This window comes from Sceloporus occidentalis, unplaced genomic scaffold (genome assembly GCF_023333645.1).
Source record: "Sceloporus occidentalis isolate IW3139 unplaced genomic scaffold, rSceOcc1.0.p SCAF_1, whole genome shotgun sequence".
In the NCBI taxonomy this organism is placed as follows: Eukaryota; Metazoa; Chordata; class Lepidosauria; order Squamata; family Phrynosomatidae; genus Sceloporus; species Sceloporus occidentalis.
This window is the reverse complement of record NW_028316981.1, coordinates 186,371,266-186,394,728: the sequence shown is the minus strand read 5'-3', so window position 1 is coordinate 186,394,728 and position 23,463 is coordinate 186,371,266. Positions and strand designations below refer to the sequence as shown.

Here is a 23,463-nt window from a genome sequence, read left to right as displayed (position 1 = left end):
TCATGTCTTTTTAGATTGTAAGCCCGAGGGCAGGGAATCGTCTAACTAAAAGATTGTATGTACAGCGCTGTGTAAATTTACAGCGCTTCATAAATAAAGGTTAATAATAATAATAATAATAATAATAAGATGTTACATACCAAACAGGAGAAAAATTAGAGACGTTAGTAAGGTGCCTGAATTCTGCTGTTTCTGTCCTTAGTTAAGATAGTATGGGGAAGGTAAATTTTGCAGGCTGGCTCCTCCTCCTTCTGCCCATGTCCTTAACTAAGGACAGAAACAACAGAATACAGGCAGGGTATCAGTGGTCCTTCAGGTGTACTTCAACTCCCAGAATTCCCAATCACCTTGGAAGCCAGGGAGCCTAAATCCAAAACACCTGGAGGACCAAATGTTTGGGAGCAACTGTGAAGAAAAAGAAGATTTGTCCCAAGAAGGCTTGCCACTGCCTTCCCTTGAGGCTGAGAGTATGTTACTTGCCCAAAGTCACCCAGTGGGTTTCCATGGCCGAGCTGGGAATCTGGTTTCCAGAGTCATAGTCCAACCCTCAAAGCACTAGGCCAGATGCCCCAACTTTTTTCTAACTGGGACCTGCTGCTTAGGCATAAAGCCTCCAAAGTAACCCCCTCCCTCAGAATAGCACCCATCAAAAATCTTTCCCTGGCATCAGCACAGTCCAGTTCCTGTCTCAGAGGCTGTAAATTCATCAAGCTAACTCCCAAGACTTAAAGCCCACTCAGGCCCAAATGCCCAAGAAAATGTTTTGTTTTCAAGGGAAGAACTGTAGGCACGAGACAAGACAGGGCCACAATTTAAGAGAAGAGATGCTGACGGGGGGAAATGGCTTGGCTTCCATCCCTGTCCCAGCCACAGGCCATTCTTTGCAAGGCCGCAATGTGCCTTGAGAGCCTTTCATTCTGGGGATTTGGGTCATGGAGGATGGAAAGCTATCCCCCGTGGGGAACCAGGGAGAACCAGCACAGCTACTGCTGCTGCAACTAAAAACAGGATGTCAAGCAGATGTTTCTCCTTAGAGTTGCTGTTATTCTCTTCCACAAAACCAGGCAAGAGTATGCAAGACAGGATTGGGGCGCCTTATCATCCCACCCACCTCTCCACATTTTGACATTTAACATTGCATACATTCAGCCTCCCGTATGCATGGATTCAACCAACCATGGCTTGAAAATATTGGAAAAAATGTACAAATGCCAAAAAGCAAACGTTGCTTTCTCTGTTTTATAGGATGGACAACCTTTGACTACGCAAGTCTACATAATGGGACTTAAGCATCCATGGATTTTGGTATCCATGGGGGTCCTGGAAGCAAACCCCAGCACCAAGGGCCCGCTGTATTTCAGTTGCTGTCTATATTGATATATGGCAAACCAATTTACATTCTGGGGATTTGTAGTTTGTTGCTTCAACCAGCCCAGCTGGTGGAGACATTTTTTAAATCCTTCAATCTGGGATTTTCCTGGTTTTCTGGGACAAATGGTAAGCCTACTTCTCCGTCTCTTGCAACACTAGGACACAAGGTCACTTCATGAAACTGACTCAGATTCAGGACAGTCGGAAGGAAAGTATTTCTTCATCCAATATATAATTAGCTTGTGCAATTCACTGGCACAAGACGTGGGAACGTCGGCCCCATAGCCTGTCTTTAAAATGGAATTAGATAAATATATGGAGGAGTAGCCTATAGGCATCATCCATGATGGATCTACATTTAGAAAAGAGCTTGGAAAAAATACTTTTGGAAGTGATGACTCCCAGAATCCCCCAGCCCCAGGTTCTGGGAACGGCTGTCCATAAAAATAGTGATTCCATGGTCTGACATGTATAAAGAAGAGTAGCTTACCAGTGTCAGCCATGATGGAACAACATTTAGTGGGTTTTTCGGGCTATATGTGGCCATGTTCCAGAAAAGTTTCTTCCGGACGTTTCGCCAGCATCTCTGGCTGGCATCTTCAGAGAAGCCTTCAACTTTACATCGAACAACATTTAGATCAGAGTTTGGAAAAATTACTTTTGGGAAAAACAGATCCCAGAATCCCCCAGCCTCAGGTTCCGGGAACTGCTGCCCAAAAAGATAACGATTCCATGGTCTGATTTAGAGGTAGCTTATCCCTGAATTCTAGATGTGGAGGGATACTATCTTATTTCTCTGTTTTTTGGTTTCATGCTCTTCCATGGCATCTATATGGCCGCTGTCGGAAACTGGATGCTGGACCACTGGTTTGATCATCCAGAAAGGCTTGATATATGTGCCCTCCTTATGAAGACTTGTTTTTTGCCATAGCAGTTTCTTCCCCATCACTGCACTACTATCACAGAAAGAGCACAGGTTTAAGAGAAGACAATCCTTCCCACAGGTAAAATAAATCACTCTAGTAAGATTTTTGCTGTTCCAGGCTGCATCCATGCTGCAGAAATAATCCAGTTTGACTCCACTTTGGCTCAATTCTGTGGAATTCTGGGAACTGTAAGTTGTTGTGGCACCAGAGCTATCTGTCAGAGAAGGCTAAATGTCTCACAAAACTGCAATTTCCAGAATTTCATAGCATTGAGCGATGGCAATTAAATTGGTGTCAAACTGGATTAGTTCTGCAATGTGGATGCAGCCCCAGTAATATAAACAGTGGTCAAGTTCCCTAATGTCCTAAATCTTGTCCTTACAGCTTTTTTGTGTCCCTCAAAGCCACACACATCAATCAGGCATCTCCGCTATGGCGAACCCAGACTTATGTAATAAGAGACCGTCTATAAACAAGAGCAGGTGGTTCTGGTTTTTCTTACTGTCATGCAAATTTATACAGTTCTGAGAGTTGTTGCCAGGAATATTCCCAGAGACTCTGGAATTGATCACTTGTAATTTCCCAAAAGCGATTGGGTTACATATAAGATAGAGGAATGTTATGAAGCCATGGCCAGGGCCTCATTGAACTTGGCCAAAAACTCTCCAAAATCAGCCTACGTGTGAGATTTAATTTGAACCAGGAATGAGCCCCAGAAGCTCTTTTCACTGCCAGGGCTCAACTCCAAAGCACATAAATTCATTATTAATATGTTTGCATTACAACGTCCTGCTAAGAAGGGATTCTCCCCCAAACTCTGCTAGCACCGTTGTAAACACTCCTCCTTTCATTCGGTTAGATCTATGGTGCAAAACACACTGCAAAAATAATCCAGTTTGAGATCACTTTAACTGCTCTGGCTCAGTACGGGGGAATTCTGAGAACTGGACTTTTGTGAGACATTTAGGCTTCTCTGTCAGAGAGCTCTGGTGCCACAATAAACTACAATTCCCAGGATTCCCTAGCACTAAGTCAGGGCCGTTAAAGCAGTCTCAAACTGGATTATTTCTGCAATGTGTGCTTTCTGGAGCTATGACTCTGGAGACCAAGGTTCAAATCCCTGCTCATTCATGTAAACCCACTGGGTGATCTTGGGCAAGAAGTCACACTCTCTCAGCCTCAGAGGAAGGCAATGGCACAAATCTGTGAACAAATCTTCCCAAGGAAACCCCACAATAGGCTCCCCTTAGGGTCGCCATAAGTTGAAAACGACTTGACCGATGTAATGTAAAACTAAAAGATGTAGACTGAAAAAATATCAAATTACAAATATGGCGTTATTTTTGTTATGTTTTGCTTTAAAATTATGTAGAATTTTTTTTTTTTTTGCTCTTTTTGAGGTCTTATTATGGGGAGAAAAAACTTATAGTATATATATATTATATATATATTTCTATATATATATTAATAGAACTTGAAAAGAAAGGAAGTTTTGTTTACAAATGCTTAGTTTTTTGTTTTATTTTTTCAGTGTTTGTGTTTAGAGGTTTTGTAAATATATGTAAACATGGCACGTATGTCTTTATTATGCTGTATGTTTTGTACTGTTTTTAAATGTTTTATGTGTGTTTTTGATTTTATGTTTTATAATAAATAAAGAATAATAAATAAAAAATAAGTCATATAAAAATAAACATATAAAATATGTTTTATATTCAATAAAGAATAATAAGAAATAAGTCAAAAACGACTTGAAGGAAGGCCTCATTCCTTTCCCAGGCCACAGGCCCAATCCTGGTTGCCAAGGCAACGGATACCTTCCTCCACTCATTTATGGCTTTCCCTGCATTAGGGATGGAGATGAAGAAGCTTTAGAGAGGCGGGCTTTGGCCCTTCTCCCTCACCATGGCAACCGTGACGTTTGTGGATTGAAAGGCTATCCCGCCAATCAGAAACCCAAAACCTCTCGGCGTTGTTTTTTTAATTTCGTTCCCTCCTTGATGATGGACGGGAGCTATTAGCCAATAGCGGTTCACAAAGTGGGGTCCGCCTTTGAGAGCCTTAGAGGGGCGGGGCTTCAGCTCTTCTCCTTCACCGTGGCAACCGTGACGTTCCTAGATTGAAAGGCGATCCCGCCAATCAGAAACCGGAGAGGGTGCTTGACATGCTGAAAAAGCTCTCGGCGTTGTTTTTTTTGACGGGAGCTACTAGCCAATAGCGTTTCAGAAAGCGGGGCTGCCTTTGAGAGCGTAGGCGAATAGGCGCTCGTTCCCGTGCCAGGGCTGGCCAATGAGCGTGCGGGAGCGGGAAGGAAGGAGGGCGGTAGCGCGGCGGACGGGGAAGGAAAATGGCGCCGAGCTCGAAACCGGAGCGGGGCGGCGGTTCCTCCTCGGGAGGGAAGCGGAGCTCGGCGGAGTCTGGGCGCGGAGGCGGCAGGAGGGAGCATGTGGTCAGGCAGCTGGAGCGCGTCAAGGTGAGGCGGAGGGAGGCAGGGCAAGGGACGCCAAGGAAGAGGAAGAAGAACAAGAAGAAGAAGAAGAAGGATATAAGAATAAGAATATAATAGTATAATTAATAATATAATGATATAATAAGGATAATGATAAGAATATTAATATAGAATAATGTAATAACAATGTATTATAAGAATACTATAATTCTGTAACAATTATAACATAACAAGAATACAAGAATAAGAATATAATAAGGATAAAAATAATATAGGAATAAGGATCGTATAATAAGAATATTATAAGAATAAGAATATGATAGTGTAACAATATAATAAGAACAATAATGTAATAAGGATATCATAATAATAACAATAATAATAATAATAATTTATTATAACAAGAATATTATAATACCATAATAATTATAATATAAGAATATAATAGTATAATACTGTAATATAATATAAGAATAAGAATATAATAAGGATAATGATAAGAATATAATAATAATAATAATAACAATATAATATAATAAGAATACTGTAATACTATAATAATTATAATATATGGATATAAGAAGAAGAATATTATAAGAATATAATAGTATAAGAATATAATAGGGATAAGAATACTGTATCATAATAAGAATGTAATAAGAACAATAATGTTACAAGAATAACAATATTATAATATGAATAATAATATAACAATAATAAAATATTATAAGATAGTAATGATATAAGAATAAGAATAATATAATATAAATACTATAATAATAATATTAGAATATTATAATAAGGATATAACTATATAATTATGTAACATAATAATAATATAATAATAAAACAACAGTATTTTAATTCTTTTACCCCCTCCCCTCCTCTCCCCTCCCTCAGGACTGAGGTGGTGGCTTACAGTACGATTAAAAAATCCCAATGTAAAATAGAACATAACGAGATAAAATACCAATTAATACCCCTCCCTCCCTCCCTCCCTCCCTCCCTCCCTCCCTCCCTCCCAACACAATATCCTGACAAAATACCCTTAGAAATAAAAAAGTCAGGTAGTCAGCAATCAGCTGTTTGCAGCAAGGGGATAAACACACACACACACACACACATATACACATACACATACATACATAAACTGAGGGAGGCTTCCTGTGTGCATAGGTATACATAGACACCAATTTACACCCTGCAAGCTTTCCCAAGTTTTATGTACATATATGTACACTCATCCCTCCACATTTGCAGCTTTGACTTTTGTGGATTTGATTATTCATGGTTTTTATTAATACGTTCTCTCTAGAGGTCCTTTGGCATAACTCTATGGTCAACTTAACCAAAAGTCACACTGAAGGACCTAGAGATTCCTAGAGAGAACATTCCACGAGGCCTTTGTAGCTCCTCCAGGGCAGTTCTATAGCCAAAGTCTGGCAGACGTTGACCACAGAGTTGCCCTGGAGGACCTAGAGATGTCTTCTCTCAGGTAAAAACATTGTCTTTTTGTTATTTGCGGTTTTTCCACATTCATGGGGGTCCTGTGCCACTAACTCCAGCAGATGTGGAGGGACAAGTGTGTGATCTTACAAGCCTTTTCCAATTGTATGAAATGTAAATGCTGTTGGTATGTGTGTATATGTATGTGTATACACACACACACCAATTTCCAACCTTACAAGCCTTCACCAATTGTGTGAAATGTAAATGCTATTATATATATTATATATATTATATACACACACACATACACACAAATATACACGCATATACACCAATTTACACCCTTACAAGCATTCCCCAATTTTTTGTGTATAGCATTGTATGAAATGTAAATGCTCTTTTTCTCTCTGTACACACACACCAGTTTACAACCTTACAACAAGCCTTCCCAGTTTCTTCTATATGTATATGTTTTATCGAACCATTTCCTATATTGCTATGTACTTTATATGTATTAGCCTACTAGCCCCACCACCTTTCCCTTCTCCTTTTATGTCATGTCTTTTTAGATTGTAAGCCTGAGGGCAGGGAACCGTCTAATTAAAAAGATTGTATGTACAGCGCTGTGTAAATTTACAGCGCTTTATAAATAAAGGTTAATAATAATAATAATAATGTGTATATATCTCTATAGAATTGTATGAAATGTAAATGTTATTTCTATTTACATACACACACACACACACACACACACATATACACATGCACAAATTTACACCCTCACAAGCCTTCCCCAATTTCCTTTGCATTGCTGGTTTTGCGTGTGTGTTTAAATGAAAGCATGGCCATAAGTGAAAGTGTGGGGAAAGGGCAGGGTGCCTGGGAGTGTGTCCTGCTGTCCGAGGGCAACATGTTGCAGCTTTGATGAATGAAGGGCCACAAGGCTCTCTTAGTTTCCCTGCAGCAGCTGAAGGCATTGGGGCTGCTGTGGGGGCTTTTTCCCTAATGGGTGGGAAGTGCCAATCGCAGTGGGAGAGCAAGTAGCACATGTTGGTGGGTGACAGAGGTGTGTGACACCAGCAAAGATGGAGAATTGATGTTCCAAATAATAATAATACTACAGATGCAAACTAACAGCAGGTCTACGGTAGGATGTATGCATCTATGTGCGAGATCCCTAGGGGTGCATCTGCACTGAAGAAATAATGCAGTTTGATACCGGTTCAATTGCAATGGGTCCGTCCTATAGAATCTTTATATCCGTAGTTTTGTGAGGCGCCAGCACTCTTTGGCGGAGATGGATAAACACCTTGTAAAACTACAAATCCCAAGTTTCTGTAGGATGGAGCTACAGCACTCACAAGTGGTGTCAGATGGCATTTTTTCTACAATGCAAGTGCATCAAGGAATAGTTGAGCGAAAAGGTAGGGGATGGAGAGTGAGAGAGAGAGATGATGAGAAGGCAGCTCTAGTACAGTTTGTATGCCAATATTATTACGAACTCTTAAACTGAAGGAGAGGGTATACATTGTCTCTTAATGTAGGCACAGTGCTGTTTTTGTTGTTGTGTGCCTTCAGTCTGTTTCCAACTTATGGTGACCCTAAGGTGAACCTGTCATGGGGTTTCCTTGGCAGATAAAGCATATGTGAAAATGTTTTAAATAGTGGCCTTGTCTCATTGAGATCCATTGAGGTTCAGTTCTTTCTTAAGCTCTAAGCTTAACCAGGCCACATTCCCATTTACAAATAAATCATGTTGCAATCTGAATCGAGGGGTCGGTTCGGCAGCGGAGTGTGGTTCACACTACATTTGCCCCAATCACATTTTCTTGCTGCAAAATAAAATAAAATAGCCCACTTGTGGTTCACATTGACGAATGAATCAATTCAAAATGGCAAGTTTAAATTGATTCCCATCCGCATCTGGTTCACACTTGCACGGAAACGACTTATTCAAAAAGACCCTGCAAAAAATCAACGTCAAAAAGATGTGGGTTAAATGGGTCTAGTGCATGGCCTCCCCTCCGAATTGCTTCAGCTGTTTGGTTCAAGTGCAAACCATGGTAATTTAAACCAGTTTAAACTGATTTGCGATCCGGTTTAAAAGTTAGCGGGAATGAGGCCCTAGATGATCTTGGACACCCATTTTTCTCCCTCAGCTTGAACTGGTTTGTTACAAGATAGAAGGGAGAGAGCTGCAATTAAGGGACAGTGAGTCATGCTGTGGTGGAAATGTGGGTGAAAGAAGGGGTTGTGTACCTGTAGGAAAGATGGAGAAACAGTGGGTTGTTTATACATTGGTGGGGGGTGGAACAAGAAGGGATGGGTTGTTAATTTTGTATAGTGATGCCCATTGGAAATGCTTGGTCCAAAAGACAGGATATAAATTGTGGGATGGCAAGAATCGCCATGGGTTAGGGTAACATGTGGTACTCAACATGGGCCATGTACTGAGTCTTTTTTCCATACTGCAAAAGGATCATGTGTTTGTCAGTGAAGTACTTTAAAACCTTTTTAATCCTCTGTCATATCGAGTCTTTGTCACAGAAACACAGGAATTGCCTTGCTAGAATAAACTAAATGTCCATCTAGCCAAGCATTTTTGTTTTGTAGCCAGATGCTTCTGGCTCTTAAGCAAAACATGTATAAGGTGGACAGCAGATGGTGAGGCATCAGTACTCTCTTCAGAGATATATATGTTGTGTGTTCATGAAAATTCTTAGCCATTGATCAGACCTATTCTCCATAGACATGCCATATTGTACTAAAAGACCCATCTGTTATATTCTGAGTATCCATACTTCATGGGAAGCTGGACTTTTGCCAAAAGTTGAGTGAAATGAGAACTGAATCTCGTTCTCTTCAAAGCTAAAGAGTCTCTTTTGTTGTTCACTTGCAAGCAAAGTGCTGTAGTTGGATGAGGAAGCATTTTTAATGTGTGCGGAATTTTCATAATTAAGCGGAAATGTAAAAAATAAATTGAACAGCAAGATGATATGCTTGTCTTTGAGGGGATGCGACCCAGCAAGAGTTTTGAATCACACAGCCTTGGAATAGGATTTTGTTCTGTTAAATGGTACGCAGTAATATGGCAGTCATAACAGAAGCTTTAACTGCTATGGAGTGGGAAACCAATTCCCTGAGGGCTTTTCACTTCTCCAGTTGCTGACACTAGTCAGTTAAAAGGGTCTCCTTATGCTGCACATCTCCATTATTAATGTAGTCGATTTCTTGCTCTCCTTTTAAGTTCATTCTTATTCCTTGGTGCTAGCCTGATCCCTGACCTGAATGACAAGATGATACTTGTGTGAACAGAAAGTGTGTCTGGGTTGTGCAGGAAGGCCTTCAGATGACTGGCACCTAAAGTCACATGAAGAGCAAACCTGTTGCTTGTGATACTGTTCTACTTTCAGTAATAGCCACGTGACCCTGATGAGCGCCATTCTTTTTCCTCCACTTTGTGGTACTTTTAAGACTGTCAAGAGAATCTCTCTTAATGACTTGATGTATCTTGCAGATCAGTGGACAGCTCTCACCTCGCCTGTTCCGTAAACTGCCACCAAGGGTTTGCGTGTCGCTGAAGAGCATTGTTGATGAACATTTCTTATGCGCAGGGTAAGATTATGGTGTGTTATCCATTGATAGATCTGTCATGGTGCTGTCCTCTTTCCTTGGTGTGAAAAGATGCATTGTATCTGTGAAGTGTGAGAGTCTTGTAACCAGAACCTGATTTCCTTTGTCTTTTTTGCATTGCAGGCACATATTCCTTGGCTTTTCTAAGTGTGGAAGATATGTCCTGTCCTACACTAGCAGTAGTGGTGATGACGACTTTTCCTTCTATATCTACCATCTCTACTGGTGGGAGTTCAATGTTCACAGCAAACTAAAAATGGTACGGACCATTGCACGTGTGATGCAAAGAGCATTGAAGAAACACTTCTTGTGATTGTAAAAGTTGGGGCAAGTGGCTTGACCTGCAGAATTAAGCACAATTTTGGTGGAATTCTGTGGAAGGCACTTCATAGCTTCAAGAAGCAGGCAAGGGCTCCTCTTTGCAACAGGAGGCAGCTAGTTTGATCTCTGTGCAAGAGTGGAGATGAAATCCCATTTAGTAGCTGGGTGCTCTCTGTGTGTAACATCAGTTACCTAAGCCTAGAGACTTTAGTTCCATATGCAGTTGCAGCCCAGATGACACTTATTAACATAAGTATGGAAGCCAGTATAAAATACTCCAGCATGATGTTTGCTGTTTTGTCCTCATGGTCATTAGAATACTACTCTCTTGATTCTCAAGCATCTGAAAGCTATAGTTTACCAGTCTTTGACTAACAAAGACCTTCAGGTTTCTAAAAACAAGTGATAAAGGCTGTTGTCTTTAAAATGAACCGTTGTTTGCAATGATTGTCGCATTATTCATGTAGTGCTGGTGGCAAAGTTCCTGTTTATTTTGGGGCATTTGTGTGCTTTCATAATCATCAATTATTAATTACGTTTATGAAATTTTACATCATGTCTTGGCTAGATTTCAAAAGTAGGTATGTAGGGGTTTCTATGGCTGCATCGGCACTACAGGAATAGTCCAGTTTGACACCACTTTAACTGCTATGGCTCAATGCTGTGGAATTCTGGACAGAGAAGGCTAAATATCTCACAAAACTAGAGCTCCCTGAATTCCAAAGCATTGAGCAGTGACAGTTAAATTTAGCTCAGACTTGATTATTTTTGCAGGCTTTTGTAGCAATCAAGATAATATTATTCTATTAACTCTTTAACCCTAGCCTTGAGCATATAGCATTGCATATTTAGATGAGAAAATTAGTCTCCTCGGTATGGAAGCAGATTAAGGTTAGTCCTACTTTGTAGCTTCATTGAATCAGATATAGTATCACAAGCATTAGCTACCAAAACTGACTATGCTGAAATAATATTTTTTCTGTGTATCTTGCTGTTCATTGTTCCTGGCATCTTGCTTGTAAAAACTAGCTAAGTTTCAGTAAGTGTTTTGTTGCTCCTTCAGGTACGCCAGGTTCAGTTGTTCCAAGATGAAGAAATCTACAGTGACCTTTACCTGACTGTGTGTGAATGGCCCAGTGATTCCTCCAAAGTCATCGTCTTTGGTTTCAAGTAGGTTTTTCTTAAATTAAAATTGAGACAGTGGAATGTGCTACTTCAGTGTCCCATGTTTCTCTGAGAGGCAGCAACTGGCTATATTTGCTTGAGGCATTCTGGGATATTTTCTCTTGTGTTTGCCATGCTAAAAACTGTAGATGTGTAAGTGCATCACACTCCTACACTTTAAACCAAATTTATGACTTTTACCAATATATATCAGCCTGGCAAGCTAAGGAAAATGTGGAACTTGGCTAATTCTGTGCTGCAATGAAGTAGGCTTCTGATAAAAGAGATAGATGAAAGTCAATTTAGGAGCTTTTACTTTTATCACCAACTAAGTGCAATTATTCAGGGAAGTGTAATGATTAGGGGAAGGGCTATAACTAAGAAATGGAGTATATATAGCTAAATGGAGCAGTAATTAGCAAGATGTATCACTGGGCTTAATAAATGGCCACCTCATCTGTCTATGCCAGTGGTTCTCAACCTTCCTAATGCTGCGGCCCTTTAATATAGTTCCTCATGTTGTGGTGGCCCCCAGCCATAAAATATGTGTTTTCCGATGTTCTTAGGCAACCCCTGTGAAACGGTCGTTTGTGGATTTGATTATTCACAGACTTTATTAATATGTTCTCTCTAGGAATATCTAGGTCCACCAGCACAACACTGTGGTCAACTTTTACCAAAAGTCACACTGAAGGACCTAGAGATTCCTAGAGAGAACACTTCACTAGACATTTGCAGCTCTTCCAGCGCAGTTCTGTGGTCAATGTCTGCCAGATGTTGACCACAGAGTTGCAACTGGAGGACCTAGAGATTCCTAGAAAGGTGTTCTCTCTGGTAAAAACATCGTATTTTTGTTATTTGTGGTTTTTCCACATTCACGGGGGTCCTGTGCCCCTAACCCCAGCAAATGTGGAGGGACAAGTGTACTGTTACTCAGTGGGCTATTGATTTTGGCATGATATAGGTCCAAAACACAGTGCAGAAATAATCTGCTTTGACACCTCTTTAACTGCCTTGGCTCAATGCTAGGGAATTCTGGGAACTGTAGTTTTGCGAGACATTTAGTCTTCCGCCAGAGAGCTGTGGTGCCACAATAAACTACACTCCCCGGGATTCCTTAGCACTGAGCAAGTGCAGTTAAAGCAGTTTCAGACTGGATGATTTGTACAGTGTGTTTTGGAACTTAGGTGGGTTACAGGCCGCCCGTTCGGGGCGGACTGCACCCGCCCCTTTCCCCGCTGTATCGGGGCCTCAGCTGCCAGACTGGCAGCCTCCGAGGCCCTGATCCGCCGCTTTCTAGGCCGTGGGGAAGCGGCAAAAGGCCGCTTCCCCGCGGCCTGGAAAGGGGTGTCCTTGGGGCTTCAAGCCCCAAGGACACCCGGCGACTGCGGGGAGGAGGAGAAAGGGGCTCCTCTACGTCGCTGGGTGCAGCCATGTAAAGGCTACCCCCAGCGACGCAAACCCCAGAAGGAGCTCTGTTTCGGAGCTCCTCCTTATGCCATGAAAAGGGTGCTCTAGGCGCCCTCGTGCGGCGCAAAGACGTCACGTCTGCACCGCCTCGTTTGGATGCGGCACGGTCGTGACGTCGTAATGGCAGCGGCCATATGGAACGGCCGCCGCCATTTTGTGCACGCTCCGCGCATGCTAGGGTTGGGAGCGTCCGGAAAGGACGCTCCTTTCTAACTCTAGTATGCGCGGAGCACGTACTTTTAGGCCCATCTGTAACGAGCCATAGTTTTTCAGTTCATGTGGGTTTAGGATCATACAGCAGTTGACTAGATTGCTAATTTAGCAGTGTTCTTCATTTGGAGGCTAGAGCTAAAAAGTGCACATTTTGTAAACTGTTCTGAACACACACAGGGAAAGTAGAAATTATTTCTACTGTTTCTTTCCTGGTATAGTACTCGTTCAGCCAATGGGCTGCTCATGAACATGATGATGAGTGATGAAAACCATCGGGATATCTACATTAGCATGGTTGCCATGCCTCCTCTTGTGCACTGTTCAAGCTGCAGGGATATGGCCATTGCACATCCAGGTGAGTGAGCAATGACATTGAGGGAAATATTTTGGCAGGGTGCTCTGAATAATGGAAGCACCCAAAACATAACTAATGCATCACCAAGATATTCCTGTACATCATTTTTCAAAAATATTTAATACTAGCTGTTCCCGGCCACGCGTTGCTGTGGCTCAGTCTGGTGAAATGGAAAAGGGAAAAAGTGAAAGTGCACCTTTCTGAAATGTTGAATTTCACAATGCTTATGGGTATACAATATTTTTTGTTGTTCCATTGTCCCTGTAGATTTAGAGATTGTCTGTCTGGTTTGCCAACTCTAGAACACGCAACATATAATTGTCCATGTGAGAAGCAATCCGTGTCTAGATCTAAACCACACAGGTCTAAAGATTGGCCCTGAGCTTTATTGATGGTGATTGCAAACGCCAATTGAATATTTAGTATAGCATGTGTTGCTGTTATATCCAACAGGTGGTGATGTTTTTTTAAAAACATATTTTTTCCTGTCACAGGTGTGACATCTATATAATAGGTATGTGTATATAAAAACATGCGTGTATTCGAATGGGACGTTTTATCAAAATTTCAAAGCAGTTGGTGAAGAACTTTCAGGGATTTAAGATTTTGAACACATGAACATTTACATTTTTATTTATATAGAAAGAAGAAGATTGGTTTTAGTTACAGTTATTTATATGGCGCACTACATGTTCCAATTAATGCAGCCACTGGTCAACATAGGATGTTGAAGATGTGTAATAATTTTATCAAAAGCCAGAAGATTCTTGTTTTAACTTCAGAGCTGGGTCTGTTCCAAGACTCAAAACACTTAATTTCCTGGGTCATTATGCAGAGATGCCTGTTATTTTAAATCTAGAAATGAAGTCCCACTGGCTCTTTTAGGAGAAAGCTGAATGTCCTAGGAAGTGTTTGATAAAGAATAGCTTCCCATGGCAAACTAATCACTGTGTTCAGTTTGTCTTTCTTGGTTCTGATTCTTGTTTGTATACTTTGCACAGGTGATCCAAATGCCAAGTGTTTGCAACATGGATTCATGCTACACACTAAATACCAGGTGGTGTACCCTTTCCCCACATTCCAGCCAGCATTCCAACTTAAGAAGGACCAAGTGGTGCTGCTTAACACCAGCTATTCTCTAGTGGCTTGTGCTGTTTCTGTGCATATGTCAGGTAAGAAATTGGGAAATTGTGTATGATATGGCACTTCATGAATGCTTTTCTCTTTGGATAATCTGCTTAGTTATATGGAAGGCTAGTTTTGAGATTTCCAGTTACTACTGAATGATACTGTTTCAAATTTCACATGCCTTGGTTGTCCTAAGAAACTAGAGAATTCATACATAGGAAATGGATTAAGTTTCAGAGAAACAGCAGTAGCCTATTGTAATGTAGCTGCTTTTGTGCTTTTTATGGGCAGTTAGCTACATTTATTAGAACCTTAACAAAGACATTTACTTTTGGGGAGTGGGGGACATAGGTTTTTCATCTTTCTCACTGAAGTTTGTTGTACATGTAATCTACACAGCTATTTCTAGATAAAAGCAAAAATCCCCAAACAGACAAAAAAAGCCCCCCAGAAAAAACCTTGTTGTACATCGTAGTATGCATTTGCTCCAAGTCAATGTATAAAAAAATTAATTGGTCTTGAAAAGCATCTGTTGTGAAAAACTCTGATGTGATGGAGATGAGAGAAAGAATGAATCATTTATAAGATCTTTGTGTAGTTTACAGAGGCTGGATGGCCATCTGTCAGGGATGCTTTGATTGTGATTTACTGCATGGCAGGAGGTTGGATTGGATGGCCCTTGTGGTCTCTTCTAACTCTATGATTCTATGAAAGTTTTGACTCCATTGCCATGCTGTGAGGCACTTAATTTTTTCCCCTATGAGCGGACTGGATGACAGCTATTTGCTTCAGTGGGAAGAAGTAATTGGATTGCACTCAGAATTTACTGGAGGAAATAATAATAATAAAGTTTATTTATATTTCCTGCCTCTCCCAAGGATCGAGGCAGGATTACATCAATAAGATAATACAATAATACAAATGCAATTGAAAAAACACTAATACTGAATTTACCACATTCCTATTAGTTCTCTAAAAATCAGTTCATCAGTAGCCAATAATCATAGTCGAGAGTGGAACATCATCATAAGCTTTTATATGGAGTCCAATGGATAAACCCGCTGGAAGAGATCCATTTTGAGTGGCTTCTTAAAGGCTTCTAAGGTATTGATGAGACGGATCTCTTCCAGTTGGCTATTCCATAATTTTTGAACCGCAGCTGTAAATACCCTATGGGAAGTTGTCGTTAACCTAGTATTGATGTTGAACATGCTCCCTGAAGACCTCCCCAGTGACCTCAGGCATTAAAAATCAAGATTTGTCTATATTGGTTGGTTGGTTTTGGTCAAGTAAAACATAATATAAACCAGTTCACCTACACCTGCCTAATAACCATTTGTATCAGATCTTTAAATGGAAATGCTAAGTACTAAAACAGATAGATGTTGGAGCAGTGTGTATGCTCTGGCTCCGAACTAAGCCAGTTTGTATGCATGATGCTGAAATGCCCCTTCTCATAGCTGTGAAACATGTATAAACAAGAGGCAGTCTTGAAGACTGGAGGGGCTGAGCCTCTTCTGCTCTGTCTCAAGGAAGAGGCAGTGAGTCCTAGAAATAATAAGTTCCCTACATCTTAACACTACACCTTCCTAGAAAGAGAGAGCAGTTTATGTTATCCAAGTAACTTTTAGTCAAATGAAGCTACTTTTAGTAGTGATTGGAAAACATTAGCAGATTTACTACAAAATTTAAATTGTATTCAGCCTTTCAGATCTTCTTTTGTTTCTTTTCAGATGAGGACAACTTTTACCAAATCCTTTATGACCGAAGTCGCCAGGCCTGGCCTCCTGCTGGGGATGTCAGCCACACCACTCTTGTGTCTCAGTGCCCTGTAGGCTCTGAGAAAGTGCTGGAAAAAGACAGCTGCCCTTGCCGGAGTGGAGCTGCTTTGCAGCAGCGTATTGCTGTGCCTTTACAGGACATTGAAAACCATGACTCACCTGCTGTAGCTATGGCTAAGGAATTTGTTGCAGACATCTTCCGGAGGGCCAAGGAAGCCAAAGGCACTGCCCCAATGGAAGTGGAGTCAGGAAGTGGGCTTGAGTGCCTTCTTGACTCTGGTCAGAGCACATTAACTTCTTGGAGCCTAGGGAAGACTCCAGGAACTTGCTTGCATGGAAGTGGCACCCGTAGTTCCACACATTCTGTGGTAGACAGTTTTTCAGATTCGGGTGGGTCCCCCAAAGACTCTTTCAGTGCCAGCTCTGAACTGGAAAGCCAGCCTGCTGAGCCAGGCTATGTGAACTATACCAAATTGCGCTATGTCCTGAAACCCAGTGACTCGTCTGAAGCAGAGGATGGTGAGTGTGACTTGAAAATTAAAGATGAATATGTGAGGAATGCAAGTGGCAGGGATTTGATGTTCTAAGACTGGGGCATGAACTTATCATCTGAGTAATGAACATTTTCATTTCTGCAGTTGTTCTGATGGAGCAGCACTCTTTCCAATGGAATACCAGTGTTTTGACTTCCTGTTCCAGCATAGGTTGTTGTCTTCAGGCTTGGGAATGTTTTGTGTCACTGTGTTTTTACAGCTATAACAAACGGTTTCGTTCCTTCCTATATTATCTCATATCTTTAGTGGGTTTTATGTCTGATTCCCCCTTTTTTAAAATTTATTTGTATTGCAATTTTAATACAACATAAAATAAAACAATATTCATTATACATTAATCTTCATACATTCATTTTTACACACATGCTACATATAACTTCACTGTAATATAGTAGGTTTGATTTACTGTTTCTCCACCAACTGAGTCATAAATTCAATTATATACACTCCTTCCCTTAACTTCTGATCCCCCTTTTTGAGTCAGGACTGGGAATGGATTTGATACTAATATTACTGTATGAGGAGCCTTTTATCTGGAAATATTGTGTATAACATAAGGATTTAAAAACTTCCCTCCACCTTCTGCTTATGTATGGCCCCATACAGACAGGCTAAAATAAAGCTGCTTCAGGTCACTTCGGAGGTATGCTGTTTAAATGATGCGCTCTAGTCCTTAGGACTGAATTGTGGCTTTGGCGCGGCTTCCGGACTCTTAGGATGCATGCATCATTTAAACAGCATGCTTCCAAAGTGATGCGAAGCAGCTTTATTTTGGCCTGTCTACGGATCCTGGTTGCTTTAGGCTTGAATATATCAAGTGGTACCTGTTGTTCCAGTGTAACAGCTAATAAATACACCAAGTTACGATGTTGTTAATGGCAAAATTGTCTTCAGCTTATCAAAATCCTATGAATGAGAGACTCCCAAGTCAATAGCCCCTACTCATGTTGCAGACTCAGGTCAGCTGTAGCTTCCTTAAGTCTTTCCATCTGTACTTCATCTTCCTCGTTTCCTACTGCCTTCTACATTATTGTGTTTTCTAGTGAGTCATGTCTTCTCATGATATGTCCAAAGTACGACAGTCTCTGTTTAATCATATTGGCTTCTAGGGAGAGTTTGGGCTTGGTTTACTGTACCCATTTATTTGTCTTTTTTGCAGTCCATGATACCCATAGAACTCTTCTTCATTATCACATTTCAGATAAGTTGATTTTCTTCTTATCAGCTTTATTGACCAGTTTTCACAACTGTTTGTAGAATTTCAAAATGCAATGACATGGACAAGCGTAACTTTATTGTTCAGTGATATATCTTGACACTTCAAGATCTTGTCTAGCTCTTTCATAGCTGACCTTCCAAATCCTGGTCTTCTTCTGATTTCTTGACTGCTGTTTAATGACTGATTCAAGGTATGGAAAATTTTGAACTGTTCCAGTGTCATCATTGTCTGTTTAAAGTTATATAAATCATCTGTGGTCATTATTTTTGTTTTCTTAATGTTCCAGGTGTAAACCTGACTTTGTCCTTTCTTCAGTAATTGTTCCAGGTCTTTGCTATTTTCTGCTAGTAGTGTGGTATCATCTGCATATCTTAGATTGTTGATGTTCCTTCCTTCAATTTTCACACCTCTTTTCTCAGAGTCTAATCTTCCCTTATGTATGATATGTTCCACATACAAATTAAACAGATAGGGTGAAAAATATGGAGCCTTGCCCAACCCCCTTACCAATTGGAAACCATTACATTTTTCCACATTCTTTCCTGATAGTAGTCTCTTGTCCTGAGTAGTGGCACTCTCATTCCTATAAAAACAATCCATAGTTTTTCATGATCTACACAATAAAAGTCTTTGCTATAATCTATAAAACAGAGACTGATTTTCTTCTGACATTCTTTGGTGTGTTCCATTATTACAATGTTATTCCTAGTGCCTCTTTCTTTCCAGAACCTAGTTTGGACACCTGACATTTCTTGCTCCATGTATGAAAAAGTGTCTCTTTGGCGAGTTATAGACCGCCCACTTGGGGCGGTCTGGACCCACCCCTTTCCCCGGAGTATCGGGGCTTCAGTGGTTACACCGGCAGCCGCTGAGGCCCCGATCCGCCGCTTTTCAGGCTGCGGGGAAGCAGCAAAACGCCGCTTCCCCGCAGCCTGAAAAGGGGTGTCCTTGGGGCTTCAAGCCCCAAGGACACCCCGTGGCAGCGGGGAGGGAGAGAAAGGGGCTGCTTGGCCCCTTTCTCCCTTGCTTCGCTGGGCGCAGCCGTCTGAAGGCTGCGCCCAGCGAAGCAAAGCGGCGCTGCGGACCAGGAAGGAGCTCCGAAACGGAGCTCCTTCCTGGTCCGCGGAAAGGGCACCCTAGGCGCCCTGCCGCGGATTGAGGACGTCACGTCTGCACCGCCCCGTCTAGAGGCGGTGCGGCCGTGACGTCCTCACGGCGGCGGCCATATGGAAGGGCCGCCGCCGTTTAGTGCGTGACGAGCGTGCTCGTCACGCACTAAAGTGCTGGTGTGTAACCGACCTTTCTTTCTTTCTTTCTTTCTTTTCTTTTCTTTTCTTTTCTTTTTGTAGAATTTTGAGCATCGCTTTGCTGCATGAAATATTAATGCAGTGGTCCTGTGGTTACTGCAGCCTTTGGGGATGAGACTATATCTTCTCCATATTTGTTGACAGCTTTTAATTAGAACTAGTGTAGATCCTGTTTCTGTAGCTTGAACCTGTTCCTGGTGAATTATTTCTCCCAAGCGTTCTTGAGTTACAGCTCTCACTTTAATTTCTAAAATTGTATGTTCACCTTCTAATGTTCTTCCTTTAATGAATCTATCATCCTTTCATCTCTTTTCTATAGTTCTTCAATGTATTGATTCAATTGGCTTTTTATTTGTGGGTCATGTAATGTGTTCCCCTGCTCTTCACAGAGCATCCTTACTTTTGATTTAAATTTCCCTTTGATTTCTGAGATCTTGCAGAAGATGTCTCTTGTTCTTCCTTTTTATTCTCATCTTCTGTTTCTCTCCATTGGTTATTATAATAATTCTTGTCCCTGTGCACAAGTTGTTGGACAGTTGTATGCAGCAGTCTGATCTTATTTTTGGCTGCATCTGCACTACAGAAGTAATCCAGTTTGACACTGCATTAACTGTCATGGCTCAATGCTATGGAATTCTGGGAACTAGTTTGTTGTACCAGAGCTCTCTGACAGAGAAGGCTAAATGTCTCACAAAACTACAATTCCCAGAATTCCATAGCACTGAGCTATGGTAGTTAAAGTGGAATCAGATTGGATTATTTCTACATTGTGGATACAGCCTGTCTCATTTTACTTTTGTTTTCTCATATTTCCTTAACTGTTTGAAAAGTTTCATCTATTATCCATTATTGGAGCGTCTCTTTCTTTTTGGCTGCAGATAATATCTTTTTGTATCCCTCCCTTACAATGTCCCTGCTTCAGACCTCTGGCTCCTCTCAGTTAGGCCTATGAGTGCAAATGTATTTTTAGATTGTCTTTAAATTCTACAGGAATATTTTTCATGCTGCTCATCTTGCAGAGAATGGAGCTTTTCCATCTTCTGCTTCCAATTATGTAATCTGTTTGATTTCTATACTGGCCATAGCCTCGTTGGTTATTTGAAAAATGTGTTTGTGATAAACAAACTATTGGCCTTGCAAAATTCAATGAGTTGTTCTTCATTTCTTGATCTTAGGCCAAATTTTCTGCTCTGTTTCTTAGTTTTGCATTCCAATCACCTTTAACTAATAAGTCCTGTTTTAATACGCAATAAGTTTCCTCCTGGACTCCAGCATAAAATCTTTCAGTTTCTTCTTCTTCTGTCTCTGTAGCTGAAGCATAAACTTGGATTATGGTTATATTAGTAGGTTTTCCTGAAATCTTACATACATGATTCATCAGACTTTGCATTCTATCTTTTGACTGCTTTTGCTACATCTCTCCTTAATGCCACCCCATTTCTTCCCCAGAGTTTCATTTACTGTGTAATTATGACTCAAAATGTCCCATTCCTCTCCACTTTATCTCCCTTTATACATTCCATTTCTTGTTATATTATGTCTAACTTCCCTGATTCATGTTTCTCACATTCTGTGTTCCTATAATGTGTGTTATGCAGCTTCATGCTTCCCTTTCACTTTTATGCATGTTAGTGGCTAAACATCTTTTCACCTTCAGTCAAGTTGCCTCATTAGCCAAAGTCCTACTTGTTCTTGCCCTCTGCTGTACCCCAGTAGCTCTTTGAGTGCCATTCAACCTGGGAGTTTCATCTTCTGGCACTATCTTGTTTCATTTTGGAATGTCTCATCATAAGGTTTTCACGGCAAAAGATCTTCAAAAGAGGTTTACTATGTCTCCCTGTGTACAGTACTAATAAGTGTTAGCTGTGGTGCCAATGCTGTCATCTCCAAGAGCTCCTTCACCATTGTCACCCCATACCCCCAGTACTACTGCTGCTCAGTTGCTGTTTGGCACATTTTGTCTGGCTCCAGGCAAAAGCCTGTCTGACACGGCAGACTCTACCAGCAACACTGCTACCATCAGCATAGCCTCTTGACTCGCAGGGACACACTGTCCCACCACCGTGGAAAGGATGCACCATTAACCTAGTAAGGAGTCATCATTCTAGCCCTGCTCTTGGAACTAAATTCCATGTTTAAACATGTATTTATTTTATTATTTTTCAGCAACCATCACCATACAACTCTTAAAAAATAAAATAAAAATAGATTCTTAGTATGCTGGCTGATGTAACCCAGAATATCATAGAATCATAGAGTTGGAAGAGACCGCAAGGGCCATCCAGTCTAACCTGCCATGCAGGAAATCTAATTCAAAGCATCCCTGACAGATGGCCATCCAGCCTCTGTTTAAAGACCTCTAAGGAAGGAGACTCCACTACACTCCGAGGAAGGAGTGTGTTCCACTGTCGAACAGCCCTTAACTGTCAGGAGGTTCTTCCTAATGTTGAGGTAGGACCTCTTTTCCTGCAGCTTGCATCAATTGCTCCATGTTCTAGTCTCTGGAGCAGCAAAAGAACAAGCTTGCTCCCTCATCAATATGACATCCCTTCAAGTATTTAAACAGGGTTATCATATCACCCCTTAACCGTCTCTTCTCCAGGCTGAACATCCCCAGCTCCCTAAGTCGTTCCTCATAGGGCATGGTTTCCAGACTCTTCACCATTTTAGTCGCCCTCCTTTGGACATGCTCCAGTTTCTCAATATTCTTTTTGAATTGTGCCCAGAACTGGACGCAGTATTCCAGGTGGGGCCTGACCAGAGCAGAATATAGTGGCACTATGACTTCCCTTGATCTAGACACTATACTTTTATTGAAGCAGCCTAAAATCGCATTGGCCTTGTTAGCTGCTGCATCACACTTTTAACTCATGTTCAATTTGTGGTCTACTTGGACTCCCAGATCCCTTTCACATGTAGTTTCATTCAGCCAGGTATCGCCCATCCTATATCTGTTCACTTCATTTTTCTGCCCTAAGTGCAGTACCTTACATTTCTCCGTGTTGAAATTCATTTTGTTAGCTTTGGTCCAGCTTTCTAATCTATTAAGGTCATTCTGAAGTTTGATCCTGTCCTCTGGGGTATTAGCTACTCCTCCTAATTTGGTGTCATCTGCAAATTTGATAAGTATGCTCCCAATTCTGTCATCCAAGTCATTGATAAAGATGTTGAATAGCACTGGGCCCAGGACAGAGCCCTGTGGGACCCCACTGGTCACTTCTCTCCAGGATGAAAAGGAGCCATTGTTGAGCACCCTTTGGGTTCGGCCGGTCAACCAATTACAAATCCATGTAACAGTTACGTTGTCTAGCCCACATTTCACTAGCTTATTTGCAAGAATGTCATGGGAAACCTTGTCAAAGGCCTTACTGAAATCAAGATATACTATATCCACAGCATTCCCTTCATCTACCAAGCTGGTAATTTTATCAAAGAAAGAGATCAGGTTTGTCTGGCATGACTTCTTTCTCTGAAATCCATGTTGACTTATTGTGACTATGGCATTGCTTTCTAGATATTCACAGACTCTCTTTTTAATTATCTGCTCTAGAATCTTTCCTGGGATTGATGTCAGACTAACTGGATGATAATTGTTAGGATCCTCTTTTTTTCCCTTTTTGAAAATGGGGACAACGTTTGCCCTCCTCCAGTCTGTTCTCCGGGAGTTCTCAAAGATTATTGCCAATGGTTCCGATATTACATTTGTCAGTTCTTTTAATACCCTTGGATGTAGGTCCTGGAGATTTATATTCATTTAGATTAACAAGGTATTCATGTACTATCTCTTTATTTATTCTGTGCTGAAATTCCCCTATTCTGTCCTCTGCTCCATTATCCTCAGGTTGAGTACCCTTTGCCTTTTCTGAGAAGACTGAAGCAAAAAAGGTGTTGAGTAATTCTGCCTTTTCTCTGTCCCCTGCTAGCTTTTTACCATCTTCTCCATGCAGTGGCCCTATTGTTTCCTTCTTCTTCCTTTTGCTGCGGACATATCCAAAAAAGCCCTTTTTGTTGTTCTTAACCTCTCTAGCAAGCCTGCGTTCCTTCTGCGCTTTAGCTTTTCTGACTTTATCCCTATATGTGCTCGCTATTTGTTTGAATTCCTCTTTGGTGATTTCCCCCTTTT

General features: G+C 41.1%; 1 protein-coding gene across 1 annotated transcript in view; it reads left to right on the top strand.

Moving 5' to 3' along the window:
* The first annotated feature begins 4,546 nt into the window (after positions 1–4,546).
* Positions 4,547–23,463, top strand: part of DCAF15 (DDB1 and CUL4 associated factor 15) — a 33,531-nt gene continuing 14,614 nt past the window's right edge. The window contains exons 1-7 of the mRNA XM_089486832.1: positions 4,547–4,770; positions 9,713–9,810; positions 9,952–10,087; positions 11,213–11,319; positions 13,215–13,351; positions 14,353–14,523; positions 16,213–16,779. Of these exons, the coding sequence (XP_089342958.1) occupies positions 4,645–4,770; positions 9,713–9,810; positions 9,952–10,087; positions 11,213–11,319; positions 13,215–13,351; positions 14,353–14,523; positions 16,213–16,779 (1,342 nt within the window). The 5' untranslated portion in view covers positions 4,547–4,644. The remainder of the gene's footprint in view (positions 4,771–9,712; positions 9,811–9,951; positions 10,088–11,212; positions 11,320–13,214; positions 13,352–14,352; positions 14,524–16,212; positions 16,780–23,463) is intronic.